The 19,601-nt window shown below is 39.5% G+C and overlaps 1 protein-coding gene across 4 annotated transcripts in view; it reads left to right on the top strand.

Moving 5' to 3' along the window:
* The first annotated feature begins 364 nt into the window (after positions 1-364).
* The window catches only part of NAV3 (neuron navigator 3), a 275,195-nt gene continuing 255,958 nt past the window's right edge, over positions 365-19,601 (top strand). For all 4 annotated transcript variants that reach the window (XM_075058235.1, XM_075058237.1, XM_075058236.1 and 1 more), the window contains exon 1: positions 365-1,672. In XM_075058235.1, coding sequence (XP_074914336.1) covers positions 1,430-1,672 — 243 coding nt within the window. In that variant the 5' untranslated portion in view covers positions 365-1,429. The remainder of the gene's footprint in view (positions 1,673-19,601) is intronic.

Here is a 19,601-nt window from a genome sequence, read left to right as displayed (position 1 = left end):
TTATTTTCTCTTGGGCTTACATCTATAGTGTTAATAGTACATACTATTCAGGGAAGGCATAGTTAATACCTTGTAGGATATTAGTGGCAGAATAGGATTCAGGCCATCCTATCTCTGTATGTTTTATTTTGGAAGAGGTAACAAGAAAAACATAGGCAGCATTTTTGTCCATAATGCTGGGTGATAAAATCCTGTAGGATTTTAATGGTATGGCATTTCTGCACATTTTTTTCCTTATATCTCAGTTTAAAATGGGTTCCCCTGCTATAGGCTGTCAAAGGAATTTACAGTTGTCCTTTTAAGTAAGTGTTTATGCCGCTCAGCCATTTGGACTGTCCATCGTGACTCATTTTATAGCCTGCTCTGCTTGCCTATCTGTCTTGTATTTCCGTGTACAAGGATTTGAGGTTGCCAGCAAGAATATTTCTATGAGCAACAAGCAGAAATGATGCGTTGGACATGGACTTCATGGAGCTTTAAATGTTTTTAGAAGGGGAAGCATTAACATTGAATAGATGACGTTAGCACCACCACCAAGAAAGAAAGAAAGAAAAAAAAAAAAAAGAACTCTGAAAAGCTGTATTGACTAAATCTTCTAACAATGCTTGTGATTTTCCTATATCCTGCTCTGTGTTTTTGTATGGATTTTTCATAGCACACAGACGTTACCCACACTGTGATTCAGCGTCTGTTCCTAGCCACGCTCTTGCACGATTTTAACCTGATTTCACGGGAGGAACAGGGAATGAAACACCGTAGCTCATGGTTGTCAGCAGTGAAAAATAGCCAGGAATCAGACAAACAGCTTCATTGCTGAGATTATTTCCGGGATAAAAACTCTTCCAACAGCTGTTTGCTTTGGCCACTACTCAGGTCCTTTTTTTTTTTTTTTTAATCAGAAAAAAAAAGAGGTTTGTTTTTTTTTAAGATGTGGGCTGGTTATTTATGTAGTCAGGAAGAGGTCTCTGCTTCTAGTGTTGTGGTCTCGGAGCTGTTTTGACAGTTGGATTACGGGGAGGTTTCATCTCTTCTCTCCCTCCTTTTCTCCTGTCCTTCATTCACTTAACGCGCAGACCTGGAATGCTGTAGGAAGAAGAGAAAGCGAATTTATGAGTTCTTTAATCCCAGACAGGCAGCTCTGTGGCAGTTACCTTCAAGAAAAGTTCACGCCCCAAAGGAGTGTTTAGTCTTCCCGAGCCACTGACTCACTGAGCAGCGCGTGTGAGTGGCTGCGAGGGAGAAGGGGAGAGATGAAGGAGAAGTTTTTCTTCCTTGTAAAACTCGTAATATTATTGTTTTAAGACGTTTTTGAAAAGATGACTGCTACTTTTGTTTAAAGTATTTGTTCTGGAATTACTGAAGCTGGAGTCTACCAGACTGAGGTCAGGAGCATTTTCTTTGGCAGAAAGAAGATACTTTTATAGAAGCCATGCCTGTACTTGGGGTTGCCTCCAAGTTAAGACAGCCAGCCGTAGGGTCAAAGCCTGTTCACACTGCCCTCCCGATACCCAACCTTGGCCCTGCCGGCTCGCAGCAGTACTCACCAAAGTCTTTGGAGCTTACTGGGGCAGAGAGCTCGATGCTTTCTTGTCAGCTTACGTTAAAGTCAACCTGTGATTTTGGAGAGAGGAGAGCGCTTCAAGGAAAAACCCAGGAGATCGAAGATAGCAAGGTTAGTTGTAAACTTTACCTGTGCGGATCTCAATTCTCAGAAAATGTTGATTTGCTCAGGCAAAAATCCGATAGAAACCTACTGCATGCAGAACTCGGGGGTAATTGGGTAAATAGACTTGCTGTCACCGGTGAACTTGTATAGCAGCCTTGGAAATTTGTTTTCCTCAGTGTTGCTGTTTGAATAAATATTCTGTTTTTAAATGTTAGTGTTAAAGGCTTCACAGATGCATTTTGATAAGGATCAGTAGAATCATAAGTAGAAAAAAAACATTCCAGCACCCAGTAAGCAGAGCAATGACATGACAGTACTTTAAAAAAAAAAAAAAAAAAAAAATCTTGGCTGCTTCATGTTATATTATGAAGTTTAAAAAGAGCTCTCACGCCCACACCTATTCCCACAGGGAGGCTCTTTTAAAATAAAAACAAGTAATTGATTTTCTTTTCACTTTTCAAATGATCTGGCTACTCTTGCTGCAGAACTGCTGAACCAGAAAAACAGCTTCTCAGTGAAAAGTACCTGTGTTTTTGTCTTCTGCAAAATTGCTTCTTCCTAGCCCCTATCTAGCTCTGATTCATTGTGATTTAAAAAAAAAAGGTTTGTCTGAAGTAGGATGGATGCCATGACGTTTTTTAGACTGCTTGGGGTTTTTTCTTTTGTAAGGGGGTTCTTTTTGAGTCTTAAATAACAATTAAAAAACTTCTGCTTGATTTTTTACTGGTCTTTCTGCTGTAGATGAAAACATTTTTCATGCTTTAAACCTGAGTACTGAGTCTCTTCTTGTCAGTAGTATATTCCTGTAGATCTTTCAGTCAGTACATTACGGCTGCATGTGTGGTTTAACAGCTTCAGCAAGCAGTGTTATGTGAGGTTACTTTCCCTTGCTTTTCTAGTACTTTGGGTTTGTGGAACTGATTACCACACTGGGATTAAACATATATTTGTAGTTGCTTCTTATTTAGTTTGAGGACACTTGAGTGTCATCAGAGTTGTTAAAGTGGCAAGATACACATAATATATATACTTGGTTTTCCTTTGTTTTTAGTTACTGGGTTAATTTGGTATTAGTGAAGAAAGTCGGTTTTGTGGTTAAAGCATAGGGTTGGGATTCTGAACATTTGGTTTCCTTTTTAATCCCTGCCACATATTTCCCCATGAGATTTTGGTCATGTCACTTAATTTTTCCCTTGGAGTTTTTTGTATCACCTCTCCCTGCCTTCCAAAGATGAGGCACTGGTGGTCTCAGACATGCTATATAGAAAAATAAAGAAGGAGCAGACTATTCACCTCTTGATTACCAGAAGTGATGAACAGCCCTTTTCAATGACATGAGTGCAACATGAAGATAACAATACAACTTTTCAACAAATGTGATTCCTGCTTCCTTGCTTATTTTTAAAAGAAAATATTCTTTGTTTCCTCTTTAATGTTGTTCTTTAATGGATACTGCATGAAAAGTAAATTAGATTTGCAAGTACTATTCTCAGAAAAAAAAGTACAGTTACGTTGCCTCCTGAGACATGTTTCTTGATTCTTTAAAAAAGTGTGGAGAAAGACATAAAGCATCTTGCCTTCAGTCTTTAAAACACTTGGGAACTATTAGTGATCAGCATGAGACCTAAGGGGAGTCATATCCTTCCAAGGCACCTGGTCCTGAACACTGCTGAAATGCTAGTGAGTAAAGCAACAGGCTAGACCCAAACTATGATCCCAATTTGCCATTTCATGTTTCATGGGTTTGACAATACTTGCAAACTTAGAGACTGTTTTTTAAAGAAAAAAAAACACAGAACAAACCGACCTCCAAAAAACAACCTACGAGCCATTAGATCTTTCTCTCCTTCTGTTCTTAACAGAGGCAGGTGAGCACTTTAAAAAGACGAACCTTAAAGAGTAAGGCCAGTTTTTGCATGTGATGGTCTGAAGACCTCCCCTGGCCACCTGGATTTACAGAGGTGTTGAGCATTTAAGAAGTTTCTAATTTCTGCAGCCTTTCTGTATTCCCCCCTTACAAGTCCAACAGTCCCAGGAAAGCTTAGTGACAGCCCCTTGCCCAATTTTCTTCCAGGCACATTTTTGGGATGTTCTTTTATTTGCCTTTTAAGCAAGTTTCGTGAAATCTTTTTGACAAAGTAATTTGGGCTATAAGGTGGGTGGTTAAGATGAAGAATTTACTTTTAGGCTTTTCTTACCAGCAAACTTCAAAGTATCAGCCTAAAAATACTGAATGCTATTTTTCTTCATCAGCAATGGAGATCCATGCCACCCTGTTTCCCAGTGTGTGGCAGCCTCAGCAGTATGTCCAGGTTATCTAAGCAGTAGTTCTAAGCACAAATTTGAGGGAGTTGTTAATGTCTCTTCAGGTTTGCTGACCAGATGCAAGTTCTGCATTACAGATATTGTTGTCCCAAAGCTTGACCATTGGTGAGTGCTGTCTCCAATAGACCTTTGGTTGATTTCTTTGGTTAGCAAACATATTAATCAAACATGTGATGTTCCTACGTGGCTCTGTGGTATACAATGCTGTACATTGGGAATGTTTCATTATAACAGTGATCAGATAAATGTCTTTCAATCAAAATGTAATGAATACCTAGTCTGAGTTTCCAACTGAGAGTAAAATCTGCCTATATAGCATACTGTTTGTATGCTTATGTTATATTATTGGATATAAGGCAGCACTGTTTTTTGAGGGAGAAATGATGGATATCTATCTGAAAAAGACAATGGAACATGTGAATTAATCATCTGGTTAACTTTTGCCCTTGGCTGCTGGATTGCAACCTTTAGCATTGCTTTCTTTGCTATTTTACATATGCTGCGCTGTGGGTCACCAGATTTCTCATCCTGTCTGGAAGGCACTTAGATTGACACATGTAGTCACTGTGACATATCCTGTTGCTATCTATAAGCGCTAAGGATTCCAAGATAAATTTGGGTTATACATGTCAATACAGCAGGTCATTGCCACCCAGCTGTTTCCTCTATAGCCTTCAGTCTCACCACACCTGATTGTTCAAGACTTTTGACACTTGTGTTGGCTTTTGCACACAACTGGCTTGCCAAGGCTGGTTAGGAATACAGCTGCAAACATCAGTTCTCTTTTCCCTAGGCGTCTCTCCCATCTCACATGATTTTCCTGCACTTGCATATGCAGTCTTGGTTGTTTTCTTTTTTGTGGACATGATGTAGTTTGAAGTTTAATAAAAGTGATATTATTATTTTAATAAAAACTGTGGTAGGAAAAGTCTGAGGTGGTTATGTTCAACTTTTTTCTTAATTGGATAGAACATAGTTAAGCCTAGGAAAGCAAATAATAAGTTGCCAATGTTTTAAATTATTCTCTGTGTAGTTTATTCAACTGCACTTTTTTTCAAAATTTTCCTGATTTGTGCTTTGGTACCTAAGTCACATACAGGTCCATCTGCTTTCTTGCTAAACCCACTAATGTTGAAACTGACTGCATGAACACTTATGATGTGAATAGTCATGCAAAATATTTGAACACAAGCATTCAGAGCACATTCTTTTTCCCTGAGTATCATATAGACAAAAGTTTATTCCTATATATGTACACAGGAAAGGAATCCAGCTGCTGGATTCATGAGGTGAAATGCTGGCTGTCTTTGAAGCAGATGGAGTTTTGCTGTTCAGTTGGACCACAGAGTGTTTTTATGCAAACCCACGTCTGAAAACACCAGTATCTTTTGTAATATTTTTCTAACTGTGGGTACAATGTTATTCATATTTCTGTGCCACCACTTTTATACTGCTTGCTAAACTAACGAGACCAAAATTATCAGATCATGCTAGGCTGCCTTGTGATACCATCCTAGTTGTAGAATGGGCTACTAAATGGTAACAAAATGAAAAAATATCAAGTAGTATTGTAGAAAGGTAAATGAAATAATGGCTTAAAACTAAAGGAATGAAGAAAGAGTGTCTTTGCAAAACCAACTTATTTTGGTCACTCAGTGATGACTGCACTATGTTGACCTGCAGCAAAATGCCAATGGCAATAGTATTTTACTCCAGGTCACCATGATTGATTTCAGCTGCCCTCACACATTTGATGGTGCAGTCGCAAAGGTGCTGCTTCCCATCATTTCTGGACAAAGCTGAGCAGCTGCTGGGACTCAGCGCCCCTGCTAGGCAGGCCGGTCTTCTGGCCTGGCTTCCTGGGGCTGCTTCTTGCAGTGCTCTGCTTTATGCACCCAGGGTTTTCCTCCCATCATCAGACTTTCTTCTTTTGAGAGCACTGCACCATCATTTATACTTGCAAACAGTATTTTCTCTGAGCTGAATCTGATATATTAATTGTAGTGTTCTGGTTACATGACTTGGGCGATAAGATTTTAGCCTTCCTTCCTGAGTTAATTCATTCCTTTACTGTCATATTATCTTTTTTTTTCTTTTTTTCAGTTTCTCTTTGTCCATGCTATCTGTCTGCTGCTGTCTGCTTTATCTGCTTCTTCCTTCCTGTTGGCAGACATCTTTACAGGCTTCTGCATATGACTTGTTTTTCTCAGTATCCACTAATCAAGTCTTCCTGTCATGACTGTAACATTTTTCATATCACTGTTCATTATTGGAAAGTGCTAGTCAGGCTCCACAACTGGTCCAACACACATACATGTAAACGTAAAACTTTTCTAGATACTTCAGTTTTGGGGGTTTATATTAAGATTCTTGTAGTACGGAGATTCTGGTACCCAGAGGATGAATGGATGGTAATTTGTGATCTCCCTTAGAGGGGTCCAGCCCCACGAAGTTCATCATTAAACAATATGACATTGATACAGGGAGATCTCAAGGGAACTCAGGAAATGAATCTGCTGCAAGGCCTTGTGGAAGAAATGACAAAGAATATGATGTGTCCACTTGAGGAAAGAGACACAACTGGCTTCTTCTGTAGAGGACAGAAATCTGAGCAGTTGGGCTGGGGAAGCCATCTATAAATCAGCAGAACGGAGAAGAATAGATGTGCTCTACCTGGGGAGCATGGCCAGCTTGTACCAAGCAAACACTGTTAAAGTAATCCAAAATGAACGTCAGTGTCACAAAACAAAGCTAAATACTTTGATGTGATTAGGCAAAAACACATGCTGTTGCTATTAAAGCGACTTATGAGGTTCATTTCATTTAATATCATACTGTTGCATCTCGGTCTTGGTGTGAGGGCTTCCAGTGCCATTCAGCCAGCCCTGTTGCAGCAGGACATTGGAATGCCCAGGGAAACCTCCCATTTTTCCCTCATCAATTTTAAGCAGTTTATTGGTGATGTGGTAACTCCTGCCCGTCACCAGACACCAAACTTGAAGGACGGCTAGGCTCTTCTATCCAGACAGATCTCAAGACAAATATTTTTGCTTTCCGTACATGGGTGGAGCTCCTGCTCACGCCAAGGGGAATACTGTGCACATTGGAAAACCAGATGTGTGCCATGAACAAGTTCCATATCTCCGTCTTTCCTCAGCTAACCCTTCCGCACCATTTACTTAGGTTCTGTGTGACCCTTTCCCACCATTCCCCAAATGTCTCCCAAGCAGAGCATCTGTTGCAATCCCACATCTCCTTGACCTTTCAATTTCTTGGATACCTTTTTGTCCGGTCTCTCAGGGCCAAGCTCCACCGAGTTTCTTGACATACTGAATCTAGGGAACATAAATAAATGAGTTTATTTCCCCATTTTGTCATACCCTTCCTTTTCTCAGTGCTAGTGCATTGGAGATGTCTGCCTTGTGGGTTGGCAAGAAAGGAGGCCGCTCATTGTGCCGAGTGTTTCATTTACAGCACTACGGCCAAGGCAACAAAAAGGGCAGCAGAAGCAGCCAGAGACCGCCTATCTTCTCCCCATAGTGACTGCTAGTGATGGGAAGCCAGCATTGTTTCAAAAGCACTGAACTAGCTGCCAGAAATTTCAGTCAGCACTGCTGACACCTGGGACTATGTGTGTTTAAAATTCACACAGCCCTAGTGAAGCCAGGACAGCTGGCAGGAGTTCAGATTGTCAGCAATTTCAGCTTCTTGCCTTGTGCTCTGAATTATTTCTTTATCAAACAGATAACAGCATCTTTAATGTGCTTTATGTATCCAGCACCATCTGTCTACGCTATATTATAACTGATTTAAGAGCCTCACGCTGTATGAGCTTGGAGTCAACTTCACAGTTACATGTTTATTTTCTAATCATCTGTACCAAGCATATTTTCCTATAGTTGAGATAAATGTACAGTAACACAACATGCAACTCTCAAAGCTTTTGTATTTGTGAGAAAATTGTATTGAGTGTAGGTTGACAGATGCTTTTTGTTTGTAATTTGTAACTGGGAGTGTATTTACCAACCTGAGCTTAAGACATCTGCCTACCTTTCCTTCTGCTTTTGTTTTATTTCTTTCACAAAATAAGAACATAGAACTCAACGTATTTCATATTAATTTGTGTTTTGTGAGCTGGTTTTAGGCATCAGCAGAAAACAATTACTCTTACTCTTTTGTATTGCATTTGTGCCTAGGGAAGCCTCTTGGGGATTTCCTGACCAAACAACTTTTCATTAAAAAAATCCTTTCCTTGAAAATGGGTGTCTGAGTGTTAATGCACTGTGGATGCACCAGCAGAGCTCCAGAACCTGAAGCAACCCAGCAACATTTGTTTGGTGCAACACTCTTGCAGCCCCTTGGGGTGATCTGTTCTCCATGACCAGATATGGAGATAAGTGGTCTCCATCTCTAGATAAAAATAATGGGCTTATATTATACCCTAGGAAGTTTTAGGCTTTGCTAAAACTTCCTGGCAGTAACAGTAGTTAAACAGGGGAAGGCTTTGCATGCAGAAGGTATAGTATCTGCGTCACTGGAGTATTTTAAAAAGCAAAGGCGTGTACACTTGCTATTGATAGCATCACTAGCACTGGTCCTTCCTCGTGCAAAGGACTCGATGGCCATCCTGATGGTCTTCTCATTCTCTTTTCTCGTTCCTTGATTCCTCTGAGTGCAGGTCTGTGCTAATAAACCCGTGCTACTCTGGGAACCTGAGCTGACAGCCCTGTGGCCCACAGTGCCCTAGAGATGTAAGGACTCCCTCTGGAGACAGCTTTGCTACCTTAGCAGAATGCCATTGTATGGTATGGGTGTTTCCAGAGGCATTTCACTGAATTATTGCAGTTCCAGTTAAGTTTCCCAAAAACATAGGTAAGGTATGTTTGGAGACCTGCCAGCTAGTCGCTTGCTTGGAAACCCTCATTTCCCTGGCATATAGGATATCGGGATTGGAGTGCCCTCGTGACTCAAGATCCTGTGAGATCTGGCAGTGGAGTGACTCTCAGGAACTCAGTTCTTAGCTCTATAACAAGGAACATAGAAACCCTGTGAAACCCATTCAGTTTAGGGCTCAGAGATCCTTCAAAAATCCCTTCAGGAGCACTGCAGTGAAGATTTCAGCTGGCTGCATTTTTTAGGGGCTGTACATGCTGCTCCCTAGAAGACAGGAGCATCCCAATGCACCAGCAGTGTGAGGGGTATAACTAAGATTAGGAAGTTTGATTCAGCTAAAAAACATTTCTTCCCTTTAAGTAAAAACATATGAGGGTGTCCTTTCTGTGGATTTTTTCTGAGTTTCAACCAGACCTTGATCTTAGAAATTTTTACTAGATTGATGCCTTATCACAACAGGTAGCCTGCATGTGCCCAGGAGAAGTTAGTCGCAGCCCTACAGAATGTATGGCTGTATTACACGGAGTCGGGGAAAAAGGGAAAAATATTACCCCGCAGTGCAGAGGGAGAGGAGAGATTAAAGGGGAAATGGATGATTTTCCCACACTCAGGCTGGGACTTTGTGGCAGGACTAGGAATTTCAAGTCATATATATCTTGAGTCCCAGTCCCCACATCACAACCACAAGCACATCCTTTGTCTTTTCTAAGGCATCAGTTAAGAATAAAACATCCAGATAATGAGTTATTTTTCCTGCTTGCTTCATAAGGACAGTTTTGGCTTTTTCTTCATTTCAATGTCAGTGGCTACCATCAATGTGGGCCCAGCGCTGACCTGGAGGTGGACTTTTACTCCAGGAGCCACATTCTTTGATTTTAATGTATCCAATCAACACAGACTCTGACACAATTTATTAGAGATGCAGAATATGTTGCACCCTTTGTGGAGCAGTGTAACACTCATTGAAAGTCCTGTGTACAGTGCTGTTGATAGGCTTTTCATTTACTAAATATGATGTGGAAAGTATAAATACTTATGGAATAAAAGCAGGTCTTTTTTAAGGAGAGATGACTTTTTTGGTCTTAATTTCTGCCTCTGAATTAAATGTCTAGCTTATTGGTAGCAGAAACCCTTATATTTAGTAAATAACAAGGTCATCAATTACAACTGAGAATGGCTAATATTTTTAACTATGTGTTCATTCTGGTCTAGGTCCACTGTCTTTTTTTCTCTAGTAGGCTAATTTTTTGAGTTGCATAGTTTTTCCTGCACTTGTATACAGGGCACGCAAAGAGTAGTTCATTTAAAGCAGCTCTGTGTTTCACTTTGACCTGATTCACAGGATGTGGTCTTGGAGGAAGCCCATGCCTTAACAATAGCCTTTTGACAGCGAGGGTGTTTGGGGATTAAGCTGGAAGAGGAGGAAGCATCTATCTACTCTCAAACCTACTAGTGGAATAATTTCTGCGAATCTTCACTTGCCCATGATGTTTTTAAGGTCACAAAACTTTCTTTCTTGTTTTTACTGGCAAGAGGACGTTGGCTGGAAGATAGCATAACTTATTTAAAATTCAGAAAAGGAATGTAGAGTGTTTTGTCTGGTAAATGCGAGGGGATAATTCTCCCGTGTAAGATGTGCAGGTTTCTGATGGCTCTTGTGTATGTTCTGTGTAAAGCAAGTTGAGAGAGCTTGGAAAACAAGCAAATCAAAGGGAAGCATAATTTTAAAGTGGTTAGGGCTGGACCGTAGTATTTCTGGATATATAAACTGAGAAGGTGCCAGCCACTAAATGTCTGTACTAACTCTGCATAAAACATGAGAGAAGTTAACCAAGTATAATATTAGTATTGTCCTAACCTACTTTCAGCATGACATTTGGTCTGACTTATCTTTTTAGTTATGTTTATTTTCCTGTAAACCCTCCTTTACTGCTCTGTCCCTCTGATCTTAATACAGCGGAAAGCATTTCATCCTTCTATATATCTCTCCACAGTAGTTCAAAATATTTTATTCAGGTGAAACTCTCCAATTAGTGAATTGCTGCAAATTTGAAAAGCTAGAACAAAAATAGATGTTGAGCTCTCTCTTGTGCTTTCCATTTCAAAATATCTCCCTTTGACGATTTTAACACCTGGCTTTATATCACGTTGATGCTGTGTTAAACTCCAAAAGACTTGGCAATGAAAACTTCCTGTTGTGCATCAGGATTTGATTTACAGGGCATGTGTAAAACCATCACAGCTTAGTAATCAGAGTGGTCATGCACAGAAAGATGACTTCCTAGCAAGTGTTGTAAAACATTTGACCACTTTCATTAATCAGGAAAGGCTGCATGGCTCATACATGATTTAGGGTGAGTAAGACATAAGTCAGGGTGCAGGACTTTTACTCACCACTACAACAATGGGATTTCCTGGCAACACATCTATGCAGTAAACAAGCTGTTTTCTTTCTTTTGGGGGTATTTTTTTGTTGTTTTGATTTTGTTTTTGGTCTTGGGGTTGGTTTTTTGTAAGCTGTCTCTGTAGTGGAAATAAATAGGCATTAAATAAGAATGTGAAATAACAAATAAAAGTTCAAAAGGAGTTTAGAAATTTCCTCAGCTGATCAGTCTGCCTGCTTTAGTCATTGCTGGCCAGCTCACCAGCCAGAGACAGAGTGCTGGAAGGAAGAGCTGAAGGAATCTGTTTCTCATGAAGGAGCAGCACAAATCTGAAAGCTTGAGAGCTGCAGGTTCAGATTTGCTTTTGAAATGTTTCTGAGAGGGAGTAAGGCCTAGCGACTTGCATGGGAAGCCACAATCTAGTTTCACTTCTGGTTTCTATCAAGTACCTCCTTGAACTCAGCTCATATGTGAAATGGTAATAATGCCATTATTATTAAAGTTGTTTGGTGGCTAAGTACTGTTTCATTTTATTTTTTTTAATACTGAAGAAATAATCTAATTAGCTACTTTTAAACATGCTACTGAAATTGTTTTGAATGACCTTAGAAAAACTGACTTTTTTTAACCTAATCAGTTACTGATGTTAACAACTTCCTGTCAATTTAATAATGCATCCATTCTTCGCTCTTGCTTGTAACAAGAAGACACAAGTAGAAGGCATTTTATATACAACATACATTTTTTTCCTGTGTATATTCGTGATCCTGACAAAGGTAAGGAGAGAACAACAGCATCTTTGCTGTTTTCTTTACCTCACTGCAGTAGCACGCTGAAGACTGGTACGCTTCTGTAGTATTAGCTGAAACCTGGAAGTAGGTTGCTCCACAGAGAAAGTCTCTGTAGTGATTGACAGTCACATGCTCTGTTCATAGGTGATGCCATCTCCAGATGTGGTTTTTGAAACAGTCTAATCTGCAAAAGTTTCAGGTACAGACTGCTCTTAAGCAAGAGCAAGGTTTCTTCAGCTGGGTGTCTGGAATGGGTTGGTGGTTGTGTCACCAATGAACGAGGGCAAAGAAACCCTCCCAGTCTAGGACAGCTGTGTCAGTCATAGCCTTAAAGAGTTTGGGTTTATAAGGTAAGCTATTAGCACAAGAGAATGGGGAATAAAAGAAAAATATGTGGAAATGAAACCAAGGCTTTCTTCCCAGGGCTCAGCCATGTCAGTGCAGGATTTTTCTGGCTTATCCTGCCTCATTTGTGGACATGATGCAAAGAAGATGCAGAGTCATGAGGGAAGCTGAAAAAGCAAATCAAATTAAGTTTCAGAGAAGGGAGCACACAGAACTGAGCACATTGGGAACTGGTGTGTCAGACTAAAGACTGTCATTCAAAATATTACTTAAAGGGGACTTGGCAACAGAAAAAGAATATAATACAGGAGATTGAGATCAGCAAAAGAGATACTGGAGAACTCAGACTCCCTGAAAGCAAGGGGATTAGGGGTGTATTTGCATCTATGGAAAATTCAATCCCTTTTCTCCTGAACATTGGAGGTGATCTCATTTAATTTGAGAGAAGTTGTGAGATCTCATTGTGAAATACTGATATAAATGCCAGCAAAGGCAGAGTGATACTGGTCACATTTCAGTCTAAAGGGACAAAAGTTTCCTTCACTTCCCATTAAAAAATTCAGCTTGGATGATAGTAAAGTCAGTATTTTCAACAGAAATTTTCACTCAGATGTATACATGTCTTTAAGGATCTCAATGGCCTTTGCAGAGAGTAACCCGAATTCACGACACAGTTCCGACATAAACAAGTTTTGTCCTAATTGATTAGATAGAAATATTATGTATCTTGATCAAGCTATAAATCAGTGGCATAGCCAAGAAATGGACTTTTGGAAGGTGAATATTGGTTCCTACTGTATTAGCAAACCTGTATTTGTAATTCAGCCCATTTCTTGCAAAACTCTGCGCAGATGCAGTAGTTACCCTGAACTGAAGGCTGGGTGGAGGCTTTTTCCAGGGTATGCATATTGCCACCACTTCAGAGCAACAAAAGATTTTGGATCTTTTTGGAAAAGTTTGGGGTATTACTTCATGTAGTTCCACTATGAGGCAAAGTGTAAGGAATTGTTAATTCCTGAGATGAAGTCCTTGTCTTGGTATGACTTGTGTGGTTCTATCACTGGCGGTGTGATTATACAACAATTTTTTTAGTGTTGAAACATTTTAACCGAAATATACAAATAGATGCTTTGTTACAAAATAAGAAACTCTAAGTGCAACAGCTCTCTTCTACAACTACCTTTGTTTATCTTAATTAACCTTAGGAATGATACTTCAACTAATACTTGATACAATTCTGAGTGGAAGTTTAAGAACTGTGTAAGGCAACATTACTTCACCGTGCTTTTTCATTTGTCAGATCAACCCGACGTCTTCATTTGAGTGCAGTTTGGGGTCTGTCTCCTTAACAATTAGTTGAACTCTTCAGAAGAGCTATTCAACTAATAATTTTTGTGCTTATCTAGTTAACTTCATTCTGCAGTTGTTTTTAGGATACTTTCAGATGTGTTAACAGCGTGACAAACATCGGTGTGCCCTATCATTTTTGGAGCAGCTGGACACAGATCGGAGCAGAGATGACTGAAAATCTTAAGACAGCAAATCATTGAGTGAATAGATTGCTACAGCTCCTCTAAAGCCACTGTAAGATTTCATTTTTATAGCACAGAGACAATAAATGTAGGTTTAGCATTTTGGTGCCAATAGTACATCCTACGTAGACTGAAACCACTATACACTTAGTTTATGGTGCATATTAAAGATAGTGAAGGATATGTATGCTCATATGCAGGTACCTGCTGGCATTTATCTATGTATTTACAAAAATTTAAAGTATACTCAATAAAATATTTTTAAGTATTGTAGAAGGTGATTTAGAGACATATTTAAATGAGCTACACACTTGAATAATTTTTTATTGATACACATGTGCCATATGTCACGTACATTACATACCTGTATTAATGCATATGGTACATGTGTACATATATATACATGTACATATGTCATATATGTCATCTTTTTGGTGAAGACTTACAGAGGATAGAAGTACTGCTCATAGTAATAAAAGTGAGATGTACAACAAATCTTCTTGCTTTTTGTTACTTGTAGAATTAATTTACATGTTCAATACCAAACCAGGCAAAACCAGTAGAAGCACTGATCCCTGTGCCATTTAGACCATGCGTAGCACCCACAGCACTCTGAGCAGCAGCTCAGCACCCCAAATTCCCAGTGGCAGGGCAGGGACCGGCAGGCAGCTCTGCAGCCTTGTCCCTCCACTGTCCCTCTCCCGGGCTGCTTTGCCTCCTCCAGTTCCTCTGGGGTGTGAAGCTGCCTCAGCAACACCAAGGAGACCAATGCAGAGATGGTAAATAAATTGTTTAAGTTATTGACGGTTCGGTTTCCAAACAGACTAGCATTTGTTACCCCATATTTGGATGCTTCTGCAGCTTTCTGCTTTTATCATCTCGCTGTTGTCCGTTAGGGAGATGCCTGTTGTTCGCTCCCTCACTCTAAGAACTTCATTTTAGAAACATGGCAAAATTAGTCTTCTGAAATCAGAACTCACTGTGTTCTTGCTGAAATCAGTGGGAGTTTCTCCATTTACTCACTGGAGTATGAATATCATCCCATTTCATTGTGGTTAGACAATTTGCAACCTCCTACATTATCACAAGATAGATTTTCAAGCTATACAGGCCATTACTTATTCCACAAACTGGCATGGTGTGTTTTAAAAAAACAGACTGTATCCTGTCGTGGAGGGTATTATGTCTGTAACATGTTCTCATTACTCTGCTGTATCAAAGTGTATCTAACACCATGATTAGGTAAGCAAGTAAAATAAAATAGCAAATAAACATAATCTGTTATCATGAAAAATATGAAATATTTTTGCTTAAATTTTTACATTTGTTCCTTTTTAAATGCTTCATAGACACATATTTGTTCTTGGAGTATTTCAGCCTCAACCAAAACCTAAACTCCAATAAGATATATATGCTTGAAATCTCTGTACTCAGGTTTCTTCATAACTCAAGAAATCTATCCAGTATTTGGTTAGTAACCATCAGGCGTTGCCACAGAGTGAAGTTGTTTTTTGAGAAATTTGGCTAACATCTCTGCCAGACTTTCCATAACAACGTTTTACAAGTAAACTTGGACAGAAACTGCCACTGCTAGTGCTGCTACTTGGGGAAATCAGTTTGTCTGTCTAAGGATGTATTGATGTACTGTCCCCTGTTTGCTTGGGTCATACAGATTGTATATCCATTATTTTGTGGGGGCCTTGCTGACCATGTGCAGAGCTTCAGTCTGTGTCAGGGTCCCTAGCACTGTATGGGGAAAATGATTCTTGAAATAAAAGGCAGTGCATTGTAGGTCCAGGACAAAGGCCTCATTCTGGGGAATGTTAGGCTGTGTTGGTATCCTGAACTGTTTTATGCCAGGTGACTAGTATTTTCTGATAACCAGGTAATCTGAGACTTTTATTCATGGAAATTAAGGATTCAAAGGGGGGGGACGGGACGGGACCCCCAAACCAACAACTTTGTGCAATGAAAACATTCAGGATGAATTGTTTCATGAAAGCTGAGCTTGTCATAGAAAAAATAAAAGTCTTCCCATCTCTGTTTTTTCTTGTGTTCTGTCTGTTTAGTTGACCTATTTATTTGGCTAATTAAAAAATCCTAAATATTTAGGTTATGCTTGTTGCTGAAGTATTTGGAAATATAGATTTTTATTATGAGTGATATCATGTTGTGTTTTTGAACAAAAATTTAATAACCATGATTGGCATGTCACTGCCTTTAATTTCCTTGTATGGTACAATATGCAGTTCATGTCCATTTTATGCACTGTATAGCCAAACTTGAGTATGCACAAACAGTATGAAGAAAGGGTAATCAATCTGACTACGTGAAAACTCTGAGGAAACACTGATAAGTAAAACAGCTCATAAATTCTGCATAAAGAATTGTTCACATTCATGGCTCCAAAGATTAAATTTGAGGCTCCTTCTGTCCCACCCGTAAATGACTTTTGGCAGTAGAAATGTGCTCAGTAAAAAATCTGCTCACAATCCTTATTGCCAATCCGTAGCTACCTTCTCTCTCTTATTCTACATACCAAAAGAGTTGAGTCTGTATAGAACATTGTTCTGAAATGTTGTATTTCTTTAATGAAATCTTTCTTTTTTAGTTTGGTAATATTAAGTCCTGATAGCTGAATGCTATTGTTAAGCTAGGATTAAGTGCATGTGATAAATAGTCAGCATGAATAGAAGATGTGGAGCATAGGGGACAGGCTGTTTGGGACTGATTTTTCCTGTCTGCAAATAGCTTGGGACCAATGGAAAATACCAGGAAAGTTCAAGAGACTCCTAGCTCTTTTTCCTGCGTCATACATCAGTGAAGTCCAGCATCAGTGTAGAGTGGGGAGCACAGAACAAAAACAGAGGAAAAGTTGTTAATTCTCTCTTGTAATTTTTGCATGTATTGAAAACTGAAGCAATATTAGTTATGTGTGTCAGACTAGGAAAGGGTGGAGGACTCTGCTGAAGGTTAAGAACAGACAACACACAGGCTAGAAGTTAGTGTCCAGAAATTTTCAGAGACCGTGTGGAGGCTGTGATCATGGTGGAATTCCTCTTACCTCATTATAGCCAGTTAAAAGGTTGGTGTCTAGTCTGAGCTAGTTGCTTGGGCTTCTACTACAGCCAGATGGTAGACATAAATACTTATTGAGGGCAATTCCTTTCCCTTTCCTGAGATGATTATGTAAAGGTATAATGACTCACCCTCTGGAGCTATGTGCATCTATTGCTTAATTAAGGGGAGATGAACCATCTAGTTTCAGTTAAACACGTAATTTTCAGTGTCTAAAATTAGTTGAGATGAATCTTAACTGTAGTACAGAACTTCTGTTTGAGAAGATATTCTCTTTTCATGTACTTATTACTAACGTTATCATTATTATTACAGATTGTACATCTCACAACAGATTGTTCCAAAGTATGTTATTTAAACCTTTTGAGGCTACTTTGAAAGCTAGCACAGACATATAGCCCTGACAAGTGTGATGGATCTGGGCATGCTTTTATCAGAGGGGCATCCTTTTTTTTAATTCTTAAAATAGATTGGTGATACAAAGTTTTGGAAAGTCCCTGAGAAGTGGTGAGGAGGAGTGATGGGCAAGCAAAGATAATACTAAAATGAGCCAGTTGCATAGGAAATGGAGATATCTCTGTGGTGGAGACATGTTTCACTTTGATACATTCTCACAGCTTTCTGCTTAGTGCTACAGAGATAGTAGAGATAGTAAAATGGATCATTAAGCAGAACTACTATAATGAATTAGTTTACTGAATATATGGCAATGCAACTGTATATATAGACACGTAGGCCTTATATGTTCACACAAGGAGAAATGTTTAACGAGTTGATGGGCAATCGGTGTACTTGCACGTATACCAGAAGTTCTGTACTATCTCAGCAATATCTCACTACAGATTTACACAGCACTTGCATTCAGCTGCCAGCATTAGACCTCCTTCCTTCTCCACTTGCTGTCACAGCACTTCTGAAGAGAAGGGTGACATTAATCTGGAAGCTACCTATATACTTAAAGAAACAAGATCTGAAAACAAGCAATTCAGCCAGTATAAAAATGGAATGTTCATTAAAGTGTTCTCATACTTTTGCGGAGTATTGCATGCATCATTTTAGGGAAGTTTCTCTTGAGGATTACCACCTCCCTCACGTGAGTTATTTTTCTTCTTGTTAGGATCTGAACGGCATTGCTGTAACAGCTACAGCCATTGCTTATGGGGAAGGATAGCATTAAGGAATTGCGGTCGTTGCTTAACAGCTTGAAATAAGTAGGAAGGCTTATAGCAAGTGACAGGGCTATATGCAGCCTTAATCAAGTTGGATGTGTGCTCTGCAAAGGGTGCTGCTCATAGACTGCAGTCACTGTAATCTCTCTGGTAAATCCCCTCTTGAACTGTAAGCTGTAAGCTACTTTGCTTGGCAAACTATCTTAAGTAGAAATGTTTGGAAAGCACTGGAACTGTCACCTGTCTAGCCAGTCTGCTTATTTTCCCTTTGGATGTTGTGCTTGCTGTCTTAGCCGCCGGAGACCTGCAGATTGTTCTGAGGATGCCCCAAAGACGTGTGTTGGTGCGGACAATTCTGTTGCCGCCATTCGTATTTCAAACCAGGCAGCCCCAAGAACACAGATGTGGAGCCTTATCCCAGAGTAAGAAAGAGAAGGCTTCAGGCAAATTAGAACAATATCCTGCAAAACAGAGGGCAAAAGGTAGCTAAATGTCTGCCACCCAAAAATATAAACACTTTGATGTATCAATCTTACAGGCGTATGGGAAATAAGCCTTTTAAAGGGGTGACTGATGTGTGCATCTGAGTGTTTAAGGTTTTACAAAGTACCACCTTTTTCACAGAAACAAATTGCCTTTCAAAACTTTCAAGTTGGACAACCTAAAATTTGGGGCTGTCAAGTTCACTAGATACATTTAAAAATCTAAATCCCAACCTTTTTTATTTGTGCTAGTTTCTTTTGGAGGCTCTGTGTTGTTTTATTCATTCCATCCTCATAGCTTATTTATTTTCCCTGAAACAGCCACTTTCTAGGTCTGAACATAATGTAATAACCTGGTTTATCCCACCAAGGGGATGGACAAGACTTTTTCTGATGAATTTCATACAATATCTGTCACTTGAAGCTCTTTCACAGGCAGCAGAGAGAGAGACACCTACAAAGATGCCCCTAAACTTGAATCACCCTCAAGAGGTGCTTTTCTCTCAGTTGTGTATTGAGAGAACCTGTGGTAATTTAGTTCCCAAGCTGGCACCTACAGTTAGGTGCAATGAATATGGGGCTTTGTTCTTAGACATGGGATTTGCTTCTAGCAGCTCGCTCAGCTTGCCTTATTGATGTCTTTTTTTTTTAAGGATTATTTACACTTCCATTCAGAGCAATCAAACTATTGCTGAAGTGTCCAATCCGAAATATCTTACAAAAATCAGTTAATTTAAGAGTAGTTTGTATGCCCAAAGAATGTGTGATAGTTCCAAGAGAACCTTCTATAAGGCTTTTTAATAGCAATTGTTTTAATAACTTACCCAGCCTGTAGGTCAGTGAAGGTTAGTCACCATTCGTGCCTGACGTGTTGTTCCTGTCGTAGCTTCTTAATCACACAAACCAGTATTGACCATCCTAAAGAAAGTGCATAAT

This window comes from Buteo buteo, chromosome 26 (assembly GCF_964188355.1).
Source record: "Buteo buteo chromosome 26, bButBut1.hap1.1, whole genome shotgun sequence".
NCBI lineage: Eukaryota > Metazoa > Chordata > Aves > Accipitriformes > Accipitridae > Buteo > Buteo buteo.
Note: the sequence above shows the minus strand (reverse complement) of the source record. Positions and strands in the feature narration are given on the sequence as shown.